General features: G+C 42.3%; 1 protein-coding gene across 1 annotated transcript in view; it reads right to left on the bottom strand.

The window, feature by feature from the left end:
* Positions 1-2,426: 2,426 nt before the first annotated feature.
* The window catches only part of LOC134569315 (oocyte zinc finger protein XlCOF7.1-like), a 41,729-nt gene continuing 24,975 nt past the window's right edge, over positions 2,427-19,180 (bottom strand). Inside the window, exon 3 of the mRNA XM_063428232.1 lies at positions 2,427-3,805. Within this exon, the coding sequence (XP_063284302.1) occupies positions 2,427-3,740 (1,314 nt within the window). The 5' untranslated portion in view covers positions 3,741-3,805. The remainder of the gene's footprint in view (positions 3,806-19,180) is intronic.

Genomic DNA, 19,180 nt, shown 5'->3' with positions numbered 1-19,180 from the left:
CGTGGTTTCCCTTGTGGTTGTCCGAGAGTGTGTTATTAATTCTGGTTATTCTGGTTATTTGACTTTGGCTTTGTTTTTGACTTCCCTGTTTTCTGGCATCCCTGACTCCTGGCTTTTCCTTATCGTTGTGTCTCTTTCTGTTTCCCTTGACCTTGGCTATTCCTGACTATTCTTTGGTACGTTAGTCCGGCCATTCCTCTATGTTACACAATTCTACGTGCTGGATCATTCTGTAATCCTGACAATGTATTATTAAACATTGTATTACTGTTTCACATTTCATCGTTTTATCATTTTTCTTTTCTTCCTTCTCCATATATGAAAATTTCATCCTTAAGCTGATAAATATATAGTGACTGTTGTAGGAAATTAGCTTTTCTTGAGATGTTTGTTTGTCACACACCAGTGTTCTAATAATCGAATCAGAGTGTCTCGCAGCCAAAAATGTATATTTATTCAAACATACACACCATCCGAAATAGCATACGTCTTGACCAATACAGTGCAATGTGCAAGCACTTTAAGATAGAATCCATTTTTGATGTTAAAGTATTGGTAAAATAATCCTTAGCTACAATAGTTTTTATAGGTTTAAAATTCAGTTATATTGGAGCGTAAACATAAGGTTGCCTTACTTTAAAATAATTGGCTGTCATAAAAAAAAGGGTAGTGGCTTATTATCATCTGAAATATATGATTAAAGCCATACATTATGTTTAGGCGGTAAAATAGAAGTTACACAAAATAAGTTCTATATACATGGTTAAATGAATAAATGCCTTTAGAAATCTGAGCCTTGGTAATACAGAGGGAGTCTGGCTTGCAAAGCTAATGTGGTGGAATCTCGGTAAAAATAAATTTAGTAGGCCGAGATTACCACGTGGCATATACTGGTGTATCGGTCGGTTGGTTGCACGTGGCAAAGATACAATCAGTAGTGTACGGAGCATGTGCGAGAATACAGGATGTAGTATTCCCCTCCTCCATTGTGCTGGGCAAGCCATGTGGTCAAACAGGAAGTTAGTTCTTGTTTGATTGATTGGGTAAGAGTATGTGTGGGTGGAGCTAATTATGGGTGGAGTTACATGCCTATTTAAGGAACCTACACTATTGTCCGGGGCTCAGATCTTGTTGTATTTTGGTGACATTAGTCCCTCTGAGTCCCGTTCGGTGAATCGAATAAAGAATCTCTTCCTTCCTGAAGAAACCTGTGTCCATCTCTCTGTGCTTGGCTTCCGTCAGTTTCTCCGGTATCACTAGGTCAAAGGTTATTATTAACAGGCCTTCATCCACCATTCTTAACATGAACCATATGTAGTGACCATCCATATACAATGAAAGTCTGTAATACTAGTCACATCCTGTGTCTAAAAGAAGTTTGAATAAAGACTTCATAATATTCATATCACAGCAACACGATTCTACAACACATCAGATAATTTAAAGTGACGCCCTGATTTGCCTATAGATATTTTCTATTGCTTTGTTCTGTTTTAAAAGGGGTTGGGAGTGACCCTATGGTTAGCCTGAACGTTGTACACTGTGTGTTTCATTCACCTGTTTGTATTTGTGGTAGCAACCTTCAAATAACCATAGCACAGTAAAACGTAAATAAAACCAAATGTTCTGAGCACACAGGTAGGCATCAAGCAGACTTAAATAAGATTGTGGTAATGACTTTATCAATATGTATATGTGCGAGTTAGACCTATTATTATTATTAATAATGGCATTTACATAAGGCTAATTTATGCCACATTGCTTTACAATATTACAAAGAAAAAATGAAACAACAAATTAGACAATTACAAATCATTACCGGAACAAAAGGTTGATACAAACTCTGTTTGAAAGATCTTTCAATCTAGAGTCGATGGGGTATAAAAACACAATAAGAATGGCAAAGTCGGGGGTAGCAAGCAAGCAAGTAGCAGAATTGGAATTGGAAGGTGAAAGTGGAGTGTGGCTCTGTGTGAGAGAGAGTTATAAATGGTTAAACAAAACAACAACAAGAAAACAGTTACTTTAGGATGCCTTAGACAAGTCTGATGAGATGGTATTTGTAGGACTTGATCTACTAGGAAAGCTACCATATAGCTTTGTTGTTTGGGGCACAAACAGTCAGAGAGAATCTGGCATTAGAGAAAATGATAATTATGGGTGAAAAAGTATACAGATATTGAGGTGAACACTAAACAAAGCATGAATTGAGCAGTAGGTTTTAAATTAAACAGTAATAATAATAATAATAATAATAAAGGGGAGGGAGATAACACAATCACAATACCAATGCATCATTTGTACATTGCTACTGTCACAGTTATTATTTGTGTCAATATGATAAAAAAATCACAGTATGTTTAATCCCCATGTTAATCAATAAACGCATTGCGAAATCTTAGAGTATTTTCTCCTGTGTGAGTTTTCTAATGTTTAACAATCTCTGATTTACTGACAACACATTTCTTTGATGTTCTCTGATGCACAACCAGACTTGAGGACATGCTAAAACATCTCCCACATTCAGGACACGAGAAAGGTTTCTCTTCTATGTGTGTTCTGATATGTCCAACAAAATATGATTTACTAACAAAACATTTCCCACATTCAGAACATGAGAAAGGTTTCTCTCCTGTGTGGGTTCTCTGATGTACAACAAGCTGTGAGGAATGGCTAAAGCATTTTCCACATTCAGAACATGCGAAAGGTTTCTCTCCTGTGTGGGTTCTCTGATGTACAGCAAGACTTGAGGGCTGGCTATAACATTTTCCACATTCCGAACATGAGAAAGGTTTCTCTCCTGTATGAGTTCTCTGATGTACAACAAGATGTCTGTGCTGGATAAAACGTTTCCCACATTCAGAACAGGAGAATTGGTTTTCTCTTGTGTGAATTCTCTGATGCACAACAAGATTTGAGGAAGTGCTATAACATTTCCCACAATCAGGACATGGATAAGGTTTCTCTCCGGTGTGAGTTCTCTGATGCACAACAAGATTTCTGTGCTGGCTAAAACATTTCCCACATTCAGAACAGGAGAATTGGTTTTCTCCTGTGTGAGTTCTCTGATGTTCTACAAAATTAAATTTACGGGCAAAACATTTCCCACATTCAGAACATGAGAAAGGTTTCTCTCCGGTGTGACTTATCTGATGTTGAACCACACCTGAGCGTGTGCTAAAACATTTCCCACATTCAGGACACGAGTGAGGTTTTTTTCCTGTGTGAGATCTCTGATGTTTCGAAAGACTTGAGTGCTGCTTAAAACATTTCCCACATTCAGGACATGAGAAAGGTTGCTCTCCTGTGTGGGTTCTCTGATGTACAACAAGACAATATTTACTGGCAAAACATTTCTCACATTCAGAGCAGGAGAAAGGTTTTTCTCCTGTGTGAGATCTCTGATGTTTCCAAAGATTTCCCTGCTGGCTAAAACATTTCCCACATTCAGGACATGAGAAAGGTTGCTCTCCTGTGTGGGTTCTCTGATGTACAGCAAGACTAAATTTACTGGCAAAACATTTCCCACATTCAGAACAGGAGAAAGGTTTTTCTCCTGTGTGGGTTCTCTGATGTAAAACAAGACTACATTTACTGACAAAACATTTCCCACATTCAGAACAGGAGAAAGGTTTTGTTTCTCTGTTTACGATCTCCTTTGCAGTTATATCGGATTCAGAGAGATCCCTTGATTTTTCAGAGTTGGAATCCTTTGTCCTTTTATCAAAAGATTTCTTCATGGTCTTGCTTTGAGAATTTCTGTTCTTGTCACGTCCTTCAGAATAATTTATTCTGATATAAACACCTGAAAGAAGAATACTGGGAGTTATAGAACATCTTTAACTATAAATCATTTATAGTTTACCATACTTTGAAATATAGACTATTTTCATGAAAGATAAAAACAATGATACTTAATGGTCATATTTATTAAGATATACCTTCAAAAATATGTTGTGTGCTCTAACCCTTTCACTATTGAAATTTTGTAAACAAGCCTTCACGTTAAAGGATTACTATAGGATCAGGGACACAAATATGTATTCCTGACCCTATAGTGGGAAATCCACCATTTAGGTGGTTTGCCACCCCTTAGATCCCTTAAAAGGAATGAAAACTCACCTTATTTCAAGCGCGGCACGGGTCTGCCTGTGCTGGCCCTGCCCCCTTGGTAACCATCAAAATGGTCATTGAAAAAAAAAGAAAAAATTGGCAAGGGAGCGGGGCTAAACACCATTTTGGCCAATCAGCACTTCCATCTGAGGATTGGCCACTTAGAGGAGCCCCTAGGGGCAATGTAAACATTGCATTTCCCTAAAAAGGCAGTGTTTGCATGAAAATGCCTGAGAGCAATGATTATACTCACCAGAACAACTACTTTAAGCTGTAGTTGTTCTGGTGACTCTAGTGTACCTTTAATGTGCTTTGCAAAATTATATAATGTGCAGATCACGCATACAGTCGAGACACATGCAGCACAGCATTTTACTGTTAGCCCTTTCCCCTTCCACTGGAAGTCTTCATATCTACTACCCTTTCTATATCACTATTCATTTTTACTACTTTCACTGGAAGGCTGTTCCGCATATCTACTTCTCTTTGCATATCATCTTAGCCTCTTTTGGAGAGGCGTAAAGGCCTGACTCCTGTATGCAGACAATGGCGCTGGTCTCAAGAGCCCCTAAAAGTGGATATTGTTACCATAGGAAGGTGTTATGGAGACCCCCTGGATGCTTATTCTGCCTCCTAGACAGAAGCATAGAAACACTGAATGTGATAGCAGTTAAGAGCCATTCGGCCCATCTAGTCTTCTCAATTTTCTAAATACTTTTATTAGTCCCAGGCCTTATCTTAAGTCTAGGATAGCCTATACACATGTGCTTAAACTCCCCCACTGTGTTAACCAGTACCACTTCATCTGGAAGGCTACTCCATGCATCCACTACCCTCTCAGTAAAGTTATACTTCCTGAAATTATTTTTAAATCTTTTCCCCTCTAATTTAAGACTATGCCCTCTTGTTGTGGAAGTTATCCTTCTTCTAACCCCTTCGCGACCACGGACGTACCAGCAACGTCCGACAAAAAAGCGGCCCTTAAGGACCTTGGACGTACTCCGCGGCTATTTTGAGCGCTGGAAGCGATCGTGATTGCTTCCAGACGCTCTGAGTGATTGCCACCCCCCTCACCCACCGGAGCAATCACTTCCGGTTTTGCCGCACGTGGCGCCCGGCAGTGTAGGGAGAGCATCTGAAGCCATTCGAAGGCTTCAGATGCTCTAATGTTTACTGAGTTCCTCGAGGGGTCAAGGCACTCAGTAATAGTTGTAAAAAATAATTAAATCCCCCTCTGCTTCCCCATGTACTTACCAATCGCCGCGTTCCCCTGCCGGCTATCGGTCTTCTTCTTTGGGGGGACTCTCTGGACTGAGCCCAGAGGGTCCTTCCTCTCCAACTCAGGACCCCCAGGGGCCTGTGACCTTAGAGCGGTCACATGGCCCCCCACAGATGTCTATTGTGCTGCCAGCAAGGGTGGTGGAAAAGTTAAAATGAAGTTACAAAAAAATAAAAAATATAGTTAATAAATTAATTTTTTTTATATCTGATATATATATTATATCTATATATAATACGTGTATATATATATATGTGTGTGTATATATATATATATATATATATATATATATATATATATATATATATATATATATAAACACAAACACATGTATATATAATGTTATATTAATATAAAAATACACAGTAAAATTAGACACGTGTATATATATATAACTTGATATGTATTATGTATATATATATATATATATATATATATATATATATATATATATATATATATAATTGTGGTCGGGGACAATAATCCGAGTTATAGTAGTGGTGGTACAAGTCGGTTGTGGTGTGCCGAAACCGACGTTCGAGTAGGCCTGTAAAAGAGGGCCCACTAAGTGAATTCCTAATAAAGAGAGCGGTGGGTGGGCTGAACCAGGAAATCTTGACCCAGAGGAAGGGGAGGCCTGTGAATTTATAGGTCGGATAAACCCCTCCCACAACTACAGGCTCCACCTTTCCATTTGTGGTCGGGGCAATAAGCCGAGTTATAGTAGTGGTGGTACAAGTGGGTTGTGGTGTGCCAAAACCGACGTTCGGATAGGCCTGTAAAAGAAGGCAAAAAGTTTAACCGTTTAATCCTTAGTACGTGTTGACATTACATAACCAGTACTTTAAATGCCTGCCTCAGTTCTCTCTCCGTTTGAGGGATATCTGGAGTATGTAGACGATTCCAATGTCCCAGTAATGATGCTCGCTGGGATGTTTACTAAAGGCTGCAGAAGCAGTGCTTATTATAAACGAATGACCTGAATAAGTTGAAGGGTCGTATTAGAGTTTGATGAATTGTGCCCTGACGTACAGGATGAATTTAATGTAGCGAATGGTTAACGTGTAACCTTAAAAGAGAGCGCATGGGGGCGTGGCCGACAGCGAAACTGAGCGGACGCATTCTCACGGAGCTCCGCTCAGACCCAGAGAAAATAACGGAAAAATCACAGTATTGTGCGATTCTGACCCAAGAGACAGACACCCCCTAAAAGCAGAGACGATGGGGAAGAAAAATAAGAGGCCCCAAGGTCCAACCAAGCCCCGACAATCTGACATTAGACTAGCTTTTGAGCGGCCGACGAACTCACTGAGGCCTGCTGCACACCCGAGGCATCTGAAGCCTCCCTGGAAGAAGAGGACTCACTGCCTTCTCCTAGATCCTCTGCCTCAGAATCTGAGGAGGATGAAGCACCTGCCACAAGAGGGGATATGAAACAGCTCCTGGTAGAGATGAGACAGATATGGAGGGGTGACCTCCAGAAACTGCAGACAGAAGTGGAGGGTGTGCAACAGAAAGTCAACTCCCTGGAAAAGAGAGAAACCTCCAGAGACGAAAAAATAAGCACCGCCGGCCGAGACATACAAGAGCTCACCTCACAGGTAAAGCAAATGAAACGCACACTCACCACAATGGAGGTCAGACACAGGCGGAAAAATTTGCGCTTCAGAGGCATCCCCGAAAGAGTCGACAGCGCACAGCTCCTGCCCTACTCCCATAGCATCCTGACAGCCATGGGTATTGCCGTTAACCCTGACCTACCACAGATCACCTCGGCGTTCAGAGTGCGGAAATCAGCGGGAGCACCAGACTCAGCACCTAGAGATGTAATCGTGTTGACCAGAGACATCTCCGTGAGATGCACCATACTCACAAAATCCAGAGAAATGGGGATAGTATCAGTAGACGGCCACAAAATAGCTGTCTACCCAGACACTCCATTCTCCGTCCTCGCGGAAAAGAGACAGCTGGCTCCTATAGCCAGGAAGCTAAGGGACGCCAGTATCAGGTACCGCTGGGGCATGGAAGGTTCTCTCCTCACGGAAATTAAGGGAGAGAGCTGTACACTCACCTCAAAAGACGACCTGGAGCTCTTTCTACAAAGGGCAGGCCTGACAACCACTCCACAGCAAAACACCCCCACTCCCACCAAAAACCCGGGGGACTCAGAGGGTGTTAGCAAACGCCGACATAGTGTACCACCCACCATCACCGTTAAGAAACTGACTCCACTACCTAAAGCTGCGAAACCCAGACCCGATAAATAACAGAGACCACACAGAGAAAGAAGGAGTTATACAGACCCCTCCGCGACACACCGTGCTACAAGGGTCCGCAGGACTCTGCAACTGGACACTGATCCTAAAGGTCCTCCAACGGCAACAGTGGCATCTTAGAGACTACCTTACACTCTATTATTGTTTCCTACTGTCAAACCCTTTACCTTTATCCCCAATACGTTGTCAATATGCTCACTTATTACACTAAATCTGAATACATTGGAAAAAACGATTGCATATGTTGTTCAAAAATGAATACAAAAATACAAATTGAAAGAAAAAAAAAAAAAAAGAGAGCGCATGCCTGTGTAGTCCTTTGAGTGTTGGCCAAATTGGTCTAGTATGTTGACCGGGCACCATTTATTGTTGATAGTATGTAGGTATATGTCTGCAGGTGGGTATCGGTATAAGAGTTTGTAAGCAAATTTAAGGTTGAGGTGGCAAAAGGATGTGAATGTCACCATGGTATCGATGGAGTACGGATTGACGATTCAATATTCTGAAGTGAAATAATTAAAATAGTCCTGGTATATAAATGGTTGGCATGAGCAAACTGAGCCGCATGTGCTGGCAATCTACCATGACCATGAGATGAGCTAATCCAAAATGAGATACTGGAATGTAGGAGTTTTAGTATGTGGTTAAGCAGCCGTGGAATGTTTGGAGGAATATCTGGATTGAGACAAGGCTTCAGCTGTTATGTTGTGACCGGCTGATATGTGTATGCAGACAAGGTAAAATTGCTGTGTTGCTTCCAGCCAAGTAACTTTTTGCATACTGCTGTGTTTGAGTAGTAATTGACAGACTTCCTCCCCCAAAGAGACCCCCAGGCTGTGCAGTGGTCGCAATGGAGTATACTACCACAAAAGAGTAGGCTTAATTTCTCTGCAGGTCATATGTCACAGAACCAGTTGTCCTTGATAATGGCTGCAAACCCAATCTAAAATAACAGGGGAGTCATTGGTCAGTGGGGGAGTGAACATCCCTTACCTGTTACAATGGGGTAGGATGTTAGCCTACATTAACAGGTCTGCTCGAACATGTGTAATCATGGTGCTACTGTCAGTAGGAAACCTGGCGTAGGCAGAGCAGTCAGGAAATAAGGGGTTACCTTACGGTATAATGCACATGGCAAAGTACAGAGAACCAAGGAGAGACTGGAGATACAAATGGGAACCTTTGCCAATGAATGACTCAGTCTTCCTGATAAGCTGGGCACTGTCTGCGGTGGGCAGGGCTGTATTGACAATAAGTCAAGATGTATGCCTATTAATGTCACAGGTAGTTGTCTGTGATACTTGCATGGATGTAGATACCCGGCTGGGGAGCTCAGAGTTGGCAATCATGAGTGTGTACAGCTTGGCTTCAGTGTTGTAGATGGGAGCGGTAAGTCTTTACACATGAGTTCGGCAGCAATTAGGAACGGTCCAGGATTACAAGGAACTGTGTTGGTGGTATCCTTGTACTTGACAATGGACTAGCTGGGGTGGAGAGTCTGGCGGGGTTATTTGGAAATTAAATAATCTCTTCTAGTGGTGAAAGACATAATATGATCAATAAACAATGAGTAAATGTAATGGGCATGTCGATGAGAGTGTAGCCCTGTATCAACTGGCAGCTCGCTAAGTGCCGGATGGTGAAGAAATTAGCTATACAAGGGGAAGGTGAGGCCTTGCTAAATGCCAAGTGGCTCAGAGAGGCTCTAGCTGTGATTTTGGCAAAGGAACTGAGGCCACAGTAAGAAGTGGCGTGAATGTTGGCCTCTCGGTGACAAGTAAGAGATTCAAATGAGTGGCCGTGACAGGTGAGGCCCTATCTAATAACCTGTAGAGGTTGGAGCGAGGCTCTAGCTATGAGTTGGGCCGATGGGTGAATACCTCTGCGTGAGGATGGGTGTTGGCCTCGCGGGATTGAATTATTAATATATACTAGAAAATGGCCTGCACCAAACCCTTTGCAGCCAGTTGATCTATCCCTAAGAAGTGTAGGGAATAGAAATGTAATGGATTGATAGAAAGTATGCTGGAACGTACGTACATTGTCCAACTAGTGAGGTTGAGCTTGAGAATATGTTCAGGATGGTGTACGTGCTAATTGAAATAACGTACCTGTGTTGTGGTGAAGGATTAATACGTCAACAACAGGTTGATAAGTAAGAATGGTGGGAACCAAAAAAATAATAAGGGAACTTATGTATAATGAGTACTTACCTAGGCCAAACAAAATGAGTCAGGAAAAGAGATACCTGATTGAACTGAATCTAGATATGAGCTCCCACTGTGCGTCCTACTAGAAGGACCTGAAGTATGCATGAGAAAAAAACGTTAAAACATGTATGTAACATCTCTAGCTTAGTAGTGTGAAGGGAACTATTAGATCTAGTAATTACCTTAGATGAAGGTGAGGGTTATACTAATTGAAGTAAAATACAGATCGAAGAGCCCTGAATACATATAATTGCATAATGAGGGGTTCTGGGTTCTTGAGAGTGTGCCGAGAGAGAAACCCTATAGGGAGGACTTGTGTGGGCCTAGCGAGGCAGGGTGGAATAGTAAAATGTGATATGAAAGGTTTGTAGTTTTCCCTTGTAAGCAGGAAAATGTTGTATGTAAATGCCCAAATTGGGGGCCGAAATTGGATTGTAGTGGTTTGCCTGAAGAGGGCTGTGTGTAACCAATTGGAGTGAAGACCTAATGAGGGCCATGTGTAGAGGTATCGTAGCAAAAGGCAGAGAGTGCCCAATAGAAGTCCTGAACTGCAGGATGGAAAAAAATAGGGCTGTATGACGGGTACGGACATATGTAATGAACAAATGTGGAATAAACATATCGAGGTTGTAAGAGTTGTGTAGAGGCCTAGCATGATGCCTTTGTCGTTTGAAACGGTCCATATGTAGCGGTATGCAGAATTGTCATGAATACCAGGGTGGCAATGTTGTATGTAGTGGAGGGCCATCTGAGGCTGTGATCAAAGCAAAATGAGGCAAATAACCAACATGATATATCATTAAATGTCTAGATGTAGGTGACTTGTCATATGTAATGTTGTCAATACCATGCTAGGCTGAAGTGGCTTAATATGTGGAATAAGGATAAAACTTATCGGATGAGGGATTAAGGTTTCCCGGATTCCTTTGGCACCGAGAGGTCCATATAGATTTGGTTGAAGTAGGTCTAGCGAGACCGAGCGCATAATTGAATTAAGTAATATATATAACCTTCGTGAAGCAGGCCCTTCATTTCAAGCCCAAATGAGGAGCCAAAATTGTGTTGTATTGGGTTACCCATAGAGGGCCTGGTGAAGCGAATGTAGTGAAGGTCAAGAAAGGACTATGTTTAAAGGTATTGATTACACTCAATCGTTTGCAACATATGAGTATAATTAGGCTGTGTCCTATGTAGATAATGATCCCACCTAATAGATACTGCTGAACCATAGTGTTTGATATGGGGTAGGGACGATGTATATGATGAAGGATACAGGTTCCCCATGAGGATGTACTAGTGAAAGCCATACAGTATAGTAAGGTATGCTTAGTTTATCAATATCGTGTGGTGGGGTAGTATGCAACCCCTGTTAGTGGATGTTATGCAAATGAAAAGCCCAATGAAGCACTGAAATAGGAGCATAGTATGTTGCCCACTGAGGGTCACGTGAAATGGACGTTGCAAAGTCCCATCGAGGGCCTTTTGCAAGAACTATGTATATGAGGTCGAGAAGGGGCCCAGTGTAAGTCCTGAGGTGCAGGGTGGCCACGTGAAGCTGTGATAAAAATAATGGAGGGGGTGATTGGTAGATCAGATATAGGTTGTAGAGTTTGTTGAGAAGTAGCGACTAAAGGAGCTATGATAGTAATGAGACAGTAGAGAAATAATAACAATAAAAATAATAAGCGTCTGGCTTGTGAAATGGTTAACATAAAGAACATAGGAAATACAATACATACTTACTGAGCCAGTTGAACTGAGGGTATAAAACAGAATTTACGACAGGAATGAGGTTTAGACCACTAGAATGCAATAGGGCTGAATTGATTTTAGGCTGTGATGGCCGTATGCTAAACGTAGGAGGAAACCAAATTTATAAGACAAACGTTTATAAAACGTCTAGCTTGTGAAAAGTGAACATAATGTTTTTATCTTTTGATATATAATACATACGTTTTAAGGGGGATGATTAACACTTATGCATACATAATTGGTATAGCACAATAGGGTTAAAAGCAACAGCAAATGCTAGAATAACAGAGTAACATGCATTAATGTGAGGCTAGTGACGTTCGAATCGAATTACAGTACTATGTGTTAGAGGCCCTGTATACAATATGAAAATGGAATATGGCGTAGCATTGATTATTTAACCCCTTAAGGACCAAACTTCTGGAATAAAAGGGAATCATGACATGTCACACATGTCATGTGTCCTTAAGGGGTTAAAAGAACTTAGGGTGACTGAATTGCATATTCGAAAATACGATATGTTCGAATACAGTAATCAGAATGCATGAACCGAAAGTAGGTATGACTGTGATGCTGTGATTGAAATAATCCGTATTTGCGTTCGTAGTGCAATTCGCCATATCCCAATGAGGAAGCAATACGGACTGAAATGCTAATGCCACCCTACTTAGTGAAAGGCCAAAAGTGGGCTGAATACGTGTGGAATGTCAGTGATAGCGTGGCCCAACGCAGACCAAAGCAGTGGCAGTGCCCTATGAGCTTCGAGGGAGGTCTGTTTTTTGATTTTTTACTCAAATGAGGTAAAATGAATACTTGCGTGGGCCACACTAGGCCAAGACCAGCTTGTTTGTTTGTTTGGAGTTCATGCAGTTTGTGTTGATGACCGTTGAACTGGAAGTAGATGATTCTGTACTGAACCAGGAAGTCTCGGCCCAGAGGAAGGGGAGGCCTGTGAATTTATAGGCCGGACAAACCCCTCCCACAACTACAAGCTCTGCCTTTCCATTTATGACAAATAAAAATAAACTGTAAAAACTATTTAAAAAAAAATATGTATATAAATATGGCATTTTATTCTCACTGTGTTTTGATATAAATATATATTTATTTATATCAAAATACACTTAGAATTAAATGATATCTCTATGTATAATTTCCCCTTAACGGCCGAGGACAAACTAGGTACGTCCGACAAAAAACGGTTGCTAAGGACGTTAGCGAAAAATAGGAGCCCTGGACCGACGATCTGCGGCGATCATGGTCAGGGAGGACTGCCAGAGAACCCAGCAGTCCCGCTACAGCAGCTCTGGCCACCCTGACCCTCCATGGCCATGTGATCACCATGATCACATCACCGCAATAAGACTCTAGGAGCTGTCAGTAAGGGGACTGTCTGAGCTGTCAGGCAGTCCCCCAGGCTGCTAAAAGTATAAAATAATAAATATATTAAAGTTTCCCCGAGCATAGAAAGATGCACCAGAGCAGGGAATCCCTTAACTTCTCACTTACTGACCAATTTGTTCTACGACCAGGTCATAAGAAGGGAACCCGGTCAATAAGTGAGGATTGTCTATATTATATATGTGTAACATATTATAAAATAATTAAATCATTTATATATAATGCATCTATATGATTTCATTATAAAAGTGTACTTTGATATATGTAGCGGAGCTGCAATATTAAATCCCAATATCTCCGCTGGTACAGAAAGTAATCCAAGAAAAGCGCTGGAAATGAAGGCAATATCCGAAACCCCCCAGTAACCGGACGAAACACAGTTCTGGGAGTCAACTGAGGTTTTTATTTACAGGCTCCAGTATTTATGTGATTCCCCATGCAAGGGGTATCCTTAATCATCGTACAGGGGTTATACAGTAGGGGACTACATGGGAAACTGAATATACAGGACATTTCTCCCACCATGCACTGCTGTATGAGAGGGATACTCCCACAGAATATCCTGTTAAGTGGATTATCCCCCCGTACAGCAGAGCTGAGCTTTATATTCAAAAATATGTAACTGCCACATTATTCGTGCTCTTGGACCGAATGACATATGAGTAGATAGCTGGGATCTGAGCGCATATTTCGGTAGATTACCGCTCAGATCCCAGCACAATTAGCCGAACGCCACACAAAATACATTTTAATATGGATTCTCCATAAAAGACTCGAATACATGGTGTGAGTAAAAGTACCGAAAGACCGGTGTTCCCGAACGGTCTGGAAGTCCAGCTGTGTTCGTGCCGTCGAGTAGCCAATTTTAGTTCCAGGTACTCGACGACCGAACACCGCTGAGCTAAAAGTGAATCCAAGATGGCCGCCGCCACGTGGTCGGTATCTGAATGGCGGCCACCCCGTGAATCTATTAACTGGGGAATGCTACAATGTTGCAATCTGTTAATTGGAGCCACACGACCTCCTGTGTGTGGTCTCCCATTAGGTACTTTGTACGTTTCACGAACAGTGTTGAAAGTCACTGTTTGTGAAACTACCATATGAATGCTAGCGGCTTTCGTGCCACTAGCATACAAATGCCCTCTATCACCTTTTACCGCGAACACATAAAACAACATAGGTTAAACAGTCTTTCTAGGACAACCATGAAATATAAACAGTAATAGTCTGAAGTGGCTAGGTTTGCCACAATATATATACACATATATCTTAAAATACACATGATGAAATCATAGATGCATTATATATGTATAATATATTATAAAATCAATTTTCATTCCTAGGCTGCTATATGGTCTCAAAGGCAACATAGGCCCAGCAAACCAATCTGGCAAATTTCAATGTGCAAACATGGAAAAGCCCTACATTTGATCCCCTGTAAGTTTGCAAAAACCCATAAAACCTGTACATTGGGGGCACTGTCGTACTCGGGAGATGTTGCTGAACACATATTGGGGGTTTCTTTGTCAGTAACACATAAACGGAACTAAAAATCCATGCCTAAAGTACAATGTGAGAGAAAAATAACACCAAAAAACGACTATCCAAAAGTTTGACAAAGGCTGGTGGTAGAATTAGTGCATGGAAAGTGTTAAAATACCACCATTTGAAATACCCGAGGGCAGTGATGGCGAACCTTTTTGAGCCCGAGTGTCCAAACCGCAATACATGCCAACTTTTTTTTCCTCAAAGTGCCAACACGGCAATTAAACCTAAATACTGAGGTTTAAGTTTAGATAAAACAACTCGTACAGTTGTCTGAACTAATTAACAACTTTTGTTTTAAAAGAAGAACACAACAGAGAGTTCAATGATACAAATTTTAAATAATGATATAAATAGATAAAATGAAGCTTATATTTATTAGTATCTCCAACAAATGCAATACATACACACAGACTGCTGAACACATTCACACACCATCAGCTAAATACACACACACACAGTCAGCTAAATACACACACACACAGACTGCTGAACACATTCACACACCGACTGCTTAAAGGGACACTGTAGGCACCCAGACCACTTCTGCCCATTGGAGTGGTCTGGGTGCCAACTCCCACTACCCTTAACCCTGCAAGTGTAATTATTGCAGTTTTTTTTTAACTGCAATAATTACCTTGCAGGGTTAAGTCCTCCCCTAGTGGCTGTCTATTAGACAGCCACTAGAGGGAACTTCCTGCTCTATAGCACAGGTTTTCTGTGCTAGAGCGTCACTGGACGTCCTCACGCTGTGTTAGGACCTCCAGCGTTGCTCAATTCCCCATAGGGAAATCGCTTTCAATGCTTTCCTATGGGGTGCGCTAATGCGCATGTGCGGCATTGCCACGCATGCGCATTAGGTCTCCTCGGCCGGTGGGCGGGATCAGTCTCGCCCACCGGCCGACGTAGACAGAAGGTGGAGCGGCGGGGGAGGAGCAGGTAAGTCACTGAAGGGGTTTTCACCCCTTCAGCAACTGGGGATTGGGGGGTGGGAGGGAGAGGAATCCTGCAGTGCCAGGAAAACTGATTGTTTTCCTGGCACTGGAGATTCCTTTTAATACATACACACACCGGCTGCTAAATACATACAGACAGACTGCTCAATACACATACAGACAGACTGCTCAATACACATACATCTGTGTTGTGGCAGAACCAACCTCGCCACTGTGAACTGGAGAAGCCTGGTTGCTAGCCTCCTGCCCTGCGACTATGGCCCTGGGATGTATTAACCCTTCAAGAAGTAGATTTGGGCACAATGGATGTTTGTATGCTGTTCCTGGCCCTTTAAATACTTGGGAGTAGTATTACAACTTTAAACTGGCACTTCAAATGCAGCCGAAGTGTCGAAGTGCCGAAGTCGTCGAAGTGGCCGCCATTACAGTCGAACACGTGGCGGCGGCCATTTTAATCCAGTCAAACGCGGTGAGCTGTACCTTCCCCTACCCTTCGACACTGCGGCTGGAGACTAAGTCCCGTTTGAATATTCGAACACATGTTCGAACGGGACTTTGTCATTTCTGGGTGTAAAATAGACATCTGGTAGACAGTAGATGAAACGGATCGCCAGGCATCCCGACTGGGTACCTCCGTTAAAGGATGCTCCTAACGTTTCCTGAGGACTCCAAGCACTGCAGCAGACACCACAATCACCGAATTAGAGAGTCATATAAATCCTCTCACGCATATGAATGCTGTAGACAGTGGAATAGGAAACCATACGAATAGGTTTACACTCCTAGCAGTCAAACTGGAACAGCATGCAATAAATCCTCCCCCAATAATGAGACGACACTTCACTTTGAGGGTTAAGCAGGAACTGAGGTGCTGGCACACCCAGCCTGTTTTTTATTGCAGTTGTTACAAATACAGGTCCGCCCACAGGGAGGTATAAAACAACCACTCACACATCAGTTACATCCCACATATTCCCTCCCCTTATCCTGAGAGGAAACTCAATTACACATACAGTTAAAACATACTTTCTGCCCAACTTTCATAACTCTAAAACCATACACCACATTCACATAAAAATACATATCCACAATCAATCCATTCAGGGGAACAACATATTAAAAAATGGCATGAATCAGACCAGGGGTTCAAAAGTTAGTAAAGTATATTTTAAAAACCCCTGCCAGCATGGCTTTCCGGCTCAGACCGGTTTTACAGAGCCCTCTCTCCTGGAGACAATGGAGAAGTAATCCGATTACCTCCCAGGACAGAGACAAGACTCCATTATGCACATGGGGACACAAAGACAGTAAAACACTTTAAAAATACATAAAGTCACCTTTTACACATAACACACAGACATTTCACATATCCCCAGATAGCTGGGATCTGAGCGCACAAAACTACCGAATAGCGCTCAGATCCTATTCACACAGTTCAATTGCCATGGAGCTAAAGTCTTTCCCATAGTATTTCATTATATGAATAGGCTCCATGGCATAGCAATATGGGGTATCACCGCTCACACAGGGCAAGTACCGAATGACCCCACTGTATTTAAAGGGCCAGAATGAGTGACATGCACTCTGTTAGGGCCGAATGCGTTTTTTTAAAGGGCCCAATCTCCCAGGGCCATAGTCCAAAGGCAGCAGGCGGGCAACCAGGCTTCTCCAGTTCATAGTGGCGAGGTTGGTTTCGCCACAGTAGACATGGACAGTAGACTTGGACAGATGTCGGAGTGCGTTCGACGATTCGAACACCGCCTTCGGATTGGACTTTGTTATTTTCAGAGCAGAAATAGACCGACCACACAGCCTGAATCTGTGGAACTGTTTTGGGCATAAAAATGTGCCTGCGGTCGGTCACAAAGGACTTCCGACTAACTTTTGAACTAATGGAAGGATTTGCATGATTTTTGAGCATGTTCATATTTCAAGTGTGCCGATTAATAATATGTGGTTTTTATCACGATTGAATGTATAGTTTTAAAGTTATAAAAATGTATACAAATGTATAAGTTTTAGCTTGGAGATAATTGAGGAGATACAGTAAGAAACTCAATTATCTCCCAAGCAGAGGGGAGGGAATCTGTGGGATGTAACCGATATGTGATTAGTTAATGACTAATTGCCTGTGGGTGTCTCCCTTGCAGGGGAGCACTGCATAAAAGCAGAGTACCTGCCATTAAACATCAGAGTTCTTCTTCACCCTCAATCTAGAGTCCTGTCTCTTATTGGGGGAATTGCTATATCACTACAAGGGATTGCTATGCTCTGCATGCTCCCTTGGATAATCACTTCTAGGCTCTTTTAAGATCCTGTTCTTGCTTCACTCTCTTGGAGGAGAAGTTCACCCACTTGAACCTGGAGCCTTGTCGTAGGTCCAGGGTGGGTAGGAGACGGCGAGACCCCAACCAAGCTGCGGCGGTTCGTGGGGTCTGCGGTGGTTGTGGTGTCTGCGGAGCGCTTGGAGCCCTCTGTAAGCGCTAGGAGCATCCTTCAATGGAGGTACCCAGTCGGGGTGCCAGGTGATCCGTTACATGTGTGTACTCAGCAGTCTGCTCAATACACACACTGCTGAGTACACACACACAGACTGCTGAGTACACACACGCACACACAGACGGCTGAATACATACACTGCTGAATACACACAGATTGCTGAATACACACACTGCTGAGTACACACCTACTGCTGAATACATATGTAGCAAACTCACCCCTGTAAGAAATTTTGCTATGAGTTTTTGGAGGGAGTGCTTGCCCGCCTCCTGCTCTGCGACTATGGCCCCTGGGAGATTGTGCCTTTTAAAACCAGCATTTGGGCTTATGGACTTTTATTGGACTGTGTATGACCCTTTAAGAACCGTCTGTGGGCACATTGTGACTTTGGTGAACAATGCCCCTTTAAGACAATGGCCCCTGGAAGATATTGCCTGTTATAGACTCTATTTTAGAAGATTGGATTTTAAAAGACTCTTGCTGCCCCTTTAAATTGTATTGGTGCAGTTCTGTAGCTTTAAATAAATGCAGCCGAAGTGACGAAGTAGTCGAAGTGGCCGCCATTTGACAAACGAACACATGAGGGCGGCCATCTTTGTTTATTCGCACGCGGTCAGCGGTGTGTGTAGCCAAATCCATGGAACTGAAATCGGCTACACATTTCCACGAACACCGCTGACCCGTACGTTCTTCCGACACTGCGGTCAGAGACTAAGTCCCATTCGAAGATTCGAACGCATGTTTTTCAGTGTAAAATAGACCGACCGCACAGCCCTAATCTATAGAACCGTTTTGGGCATGAAAATGTGCTTGCGGTCGGTCACAAAGGACTTCCGACTAACTTTAGAACTACTGGAGGGATTTGCATGATTTTTGAGTATGTGTATATTTCAAGTGTGCTGATTCTGAAAATGTATGTTTTATGTGAATGGCATGTATATTTTGGAAGTTATTGATATTTGGTAAAAACTGTATATTTTCTGTATTGTACGTATTGATTGGTTGTTCTTCAAAACCCTGTGGGCGGTACTATGTTTCTAAAATTGGCATAAAAGCAGAGTGTTGGATTAAAAGTTCAGTTCTACTTCACCCTCAATTTGGAGTGCCATCTCTTATTGGGGGAATCTGCTACAAGGGATTGCTATGCTC

The sequence above is a fragment of the Pelobates fuscus genome, chromosome 7 (genome assembly GCF_036172605.1).
Source record: "Pelobates fuscus isolate aPelFus1 chromosome 7, aPelFus1.pri, whole genome shotgun sequence".
In the NCBI taxonomy this organism is placed as follows: Eukaryota; Metazoa; Chordata; class Amphibia; order Anura; family Pelobatidae; genus Pelobates; species Pelobates fuscus.
Note: the sequence above shows the minus strand (reverse complement) of the source record. Positions and strands in the feature narration are given on the sequence as shown.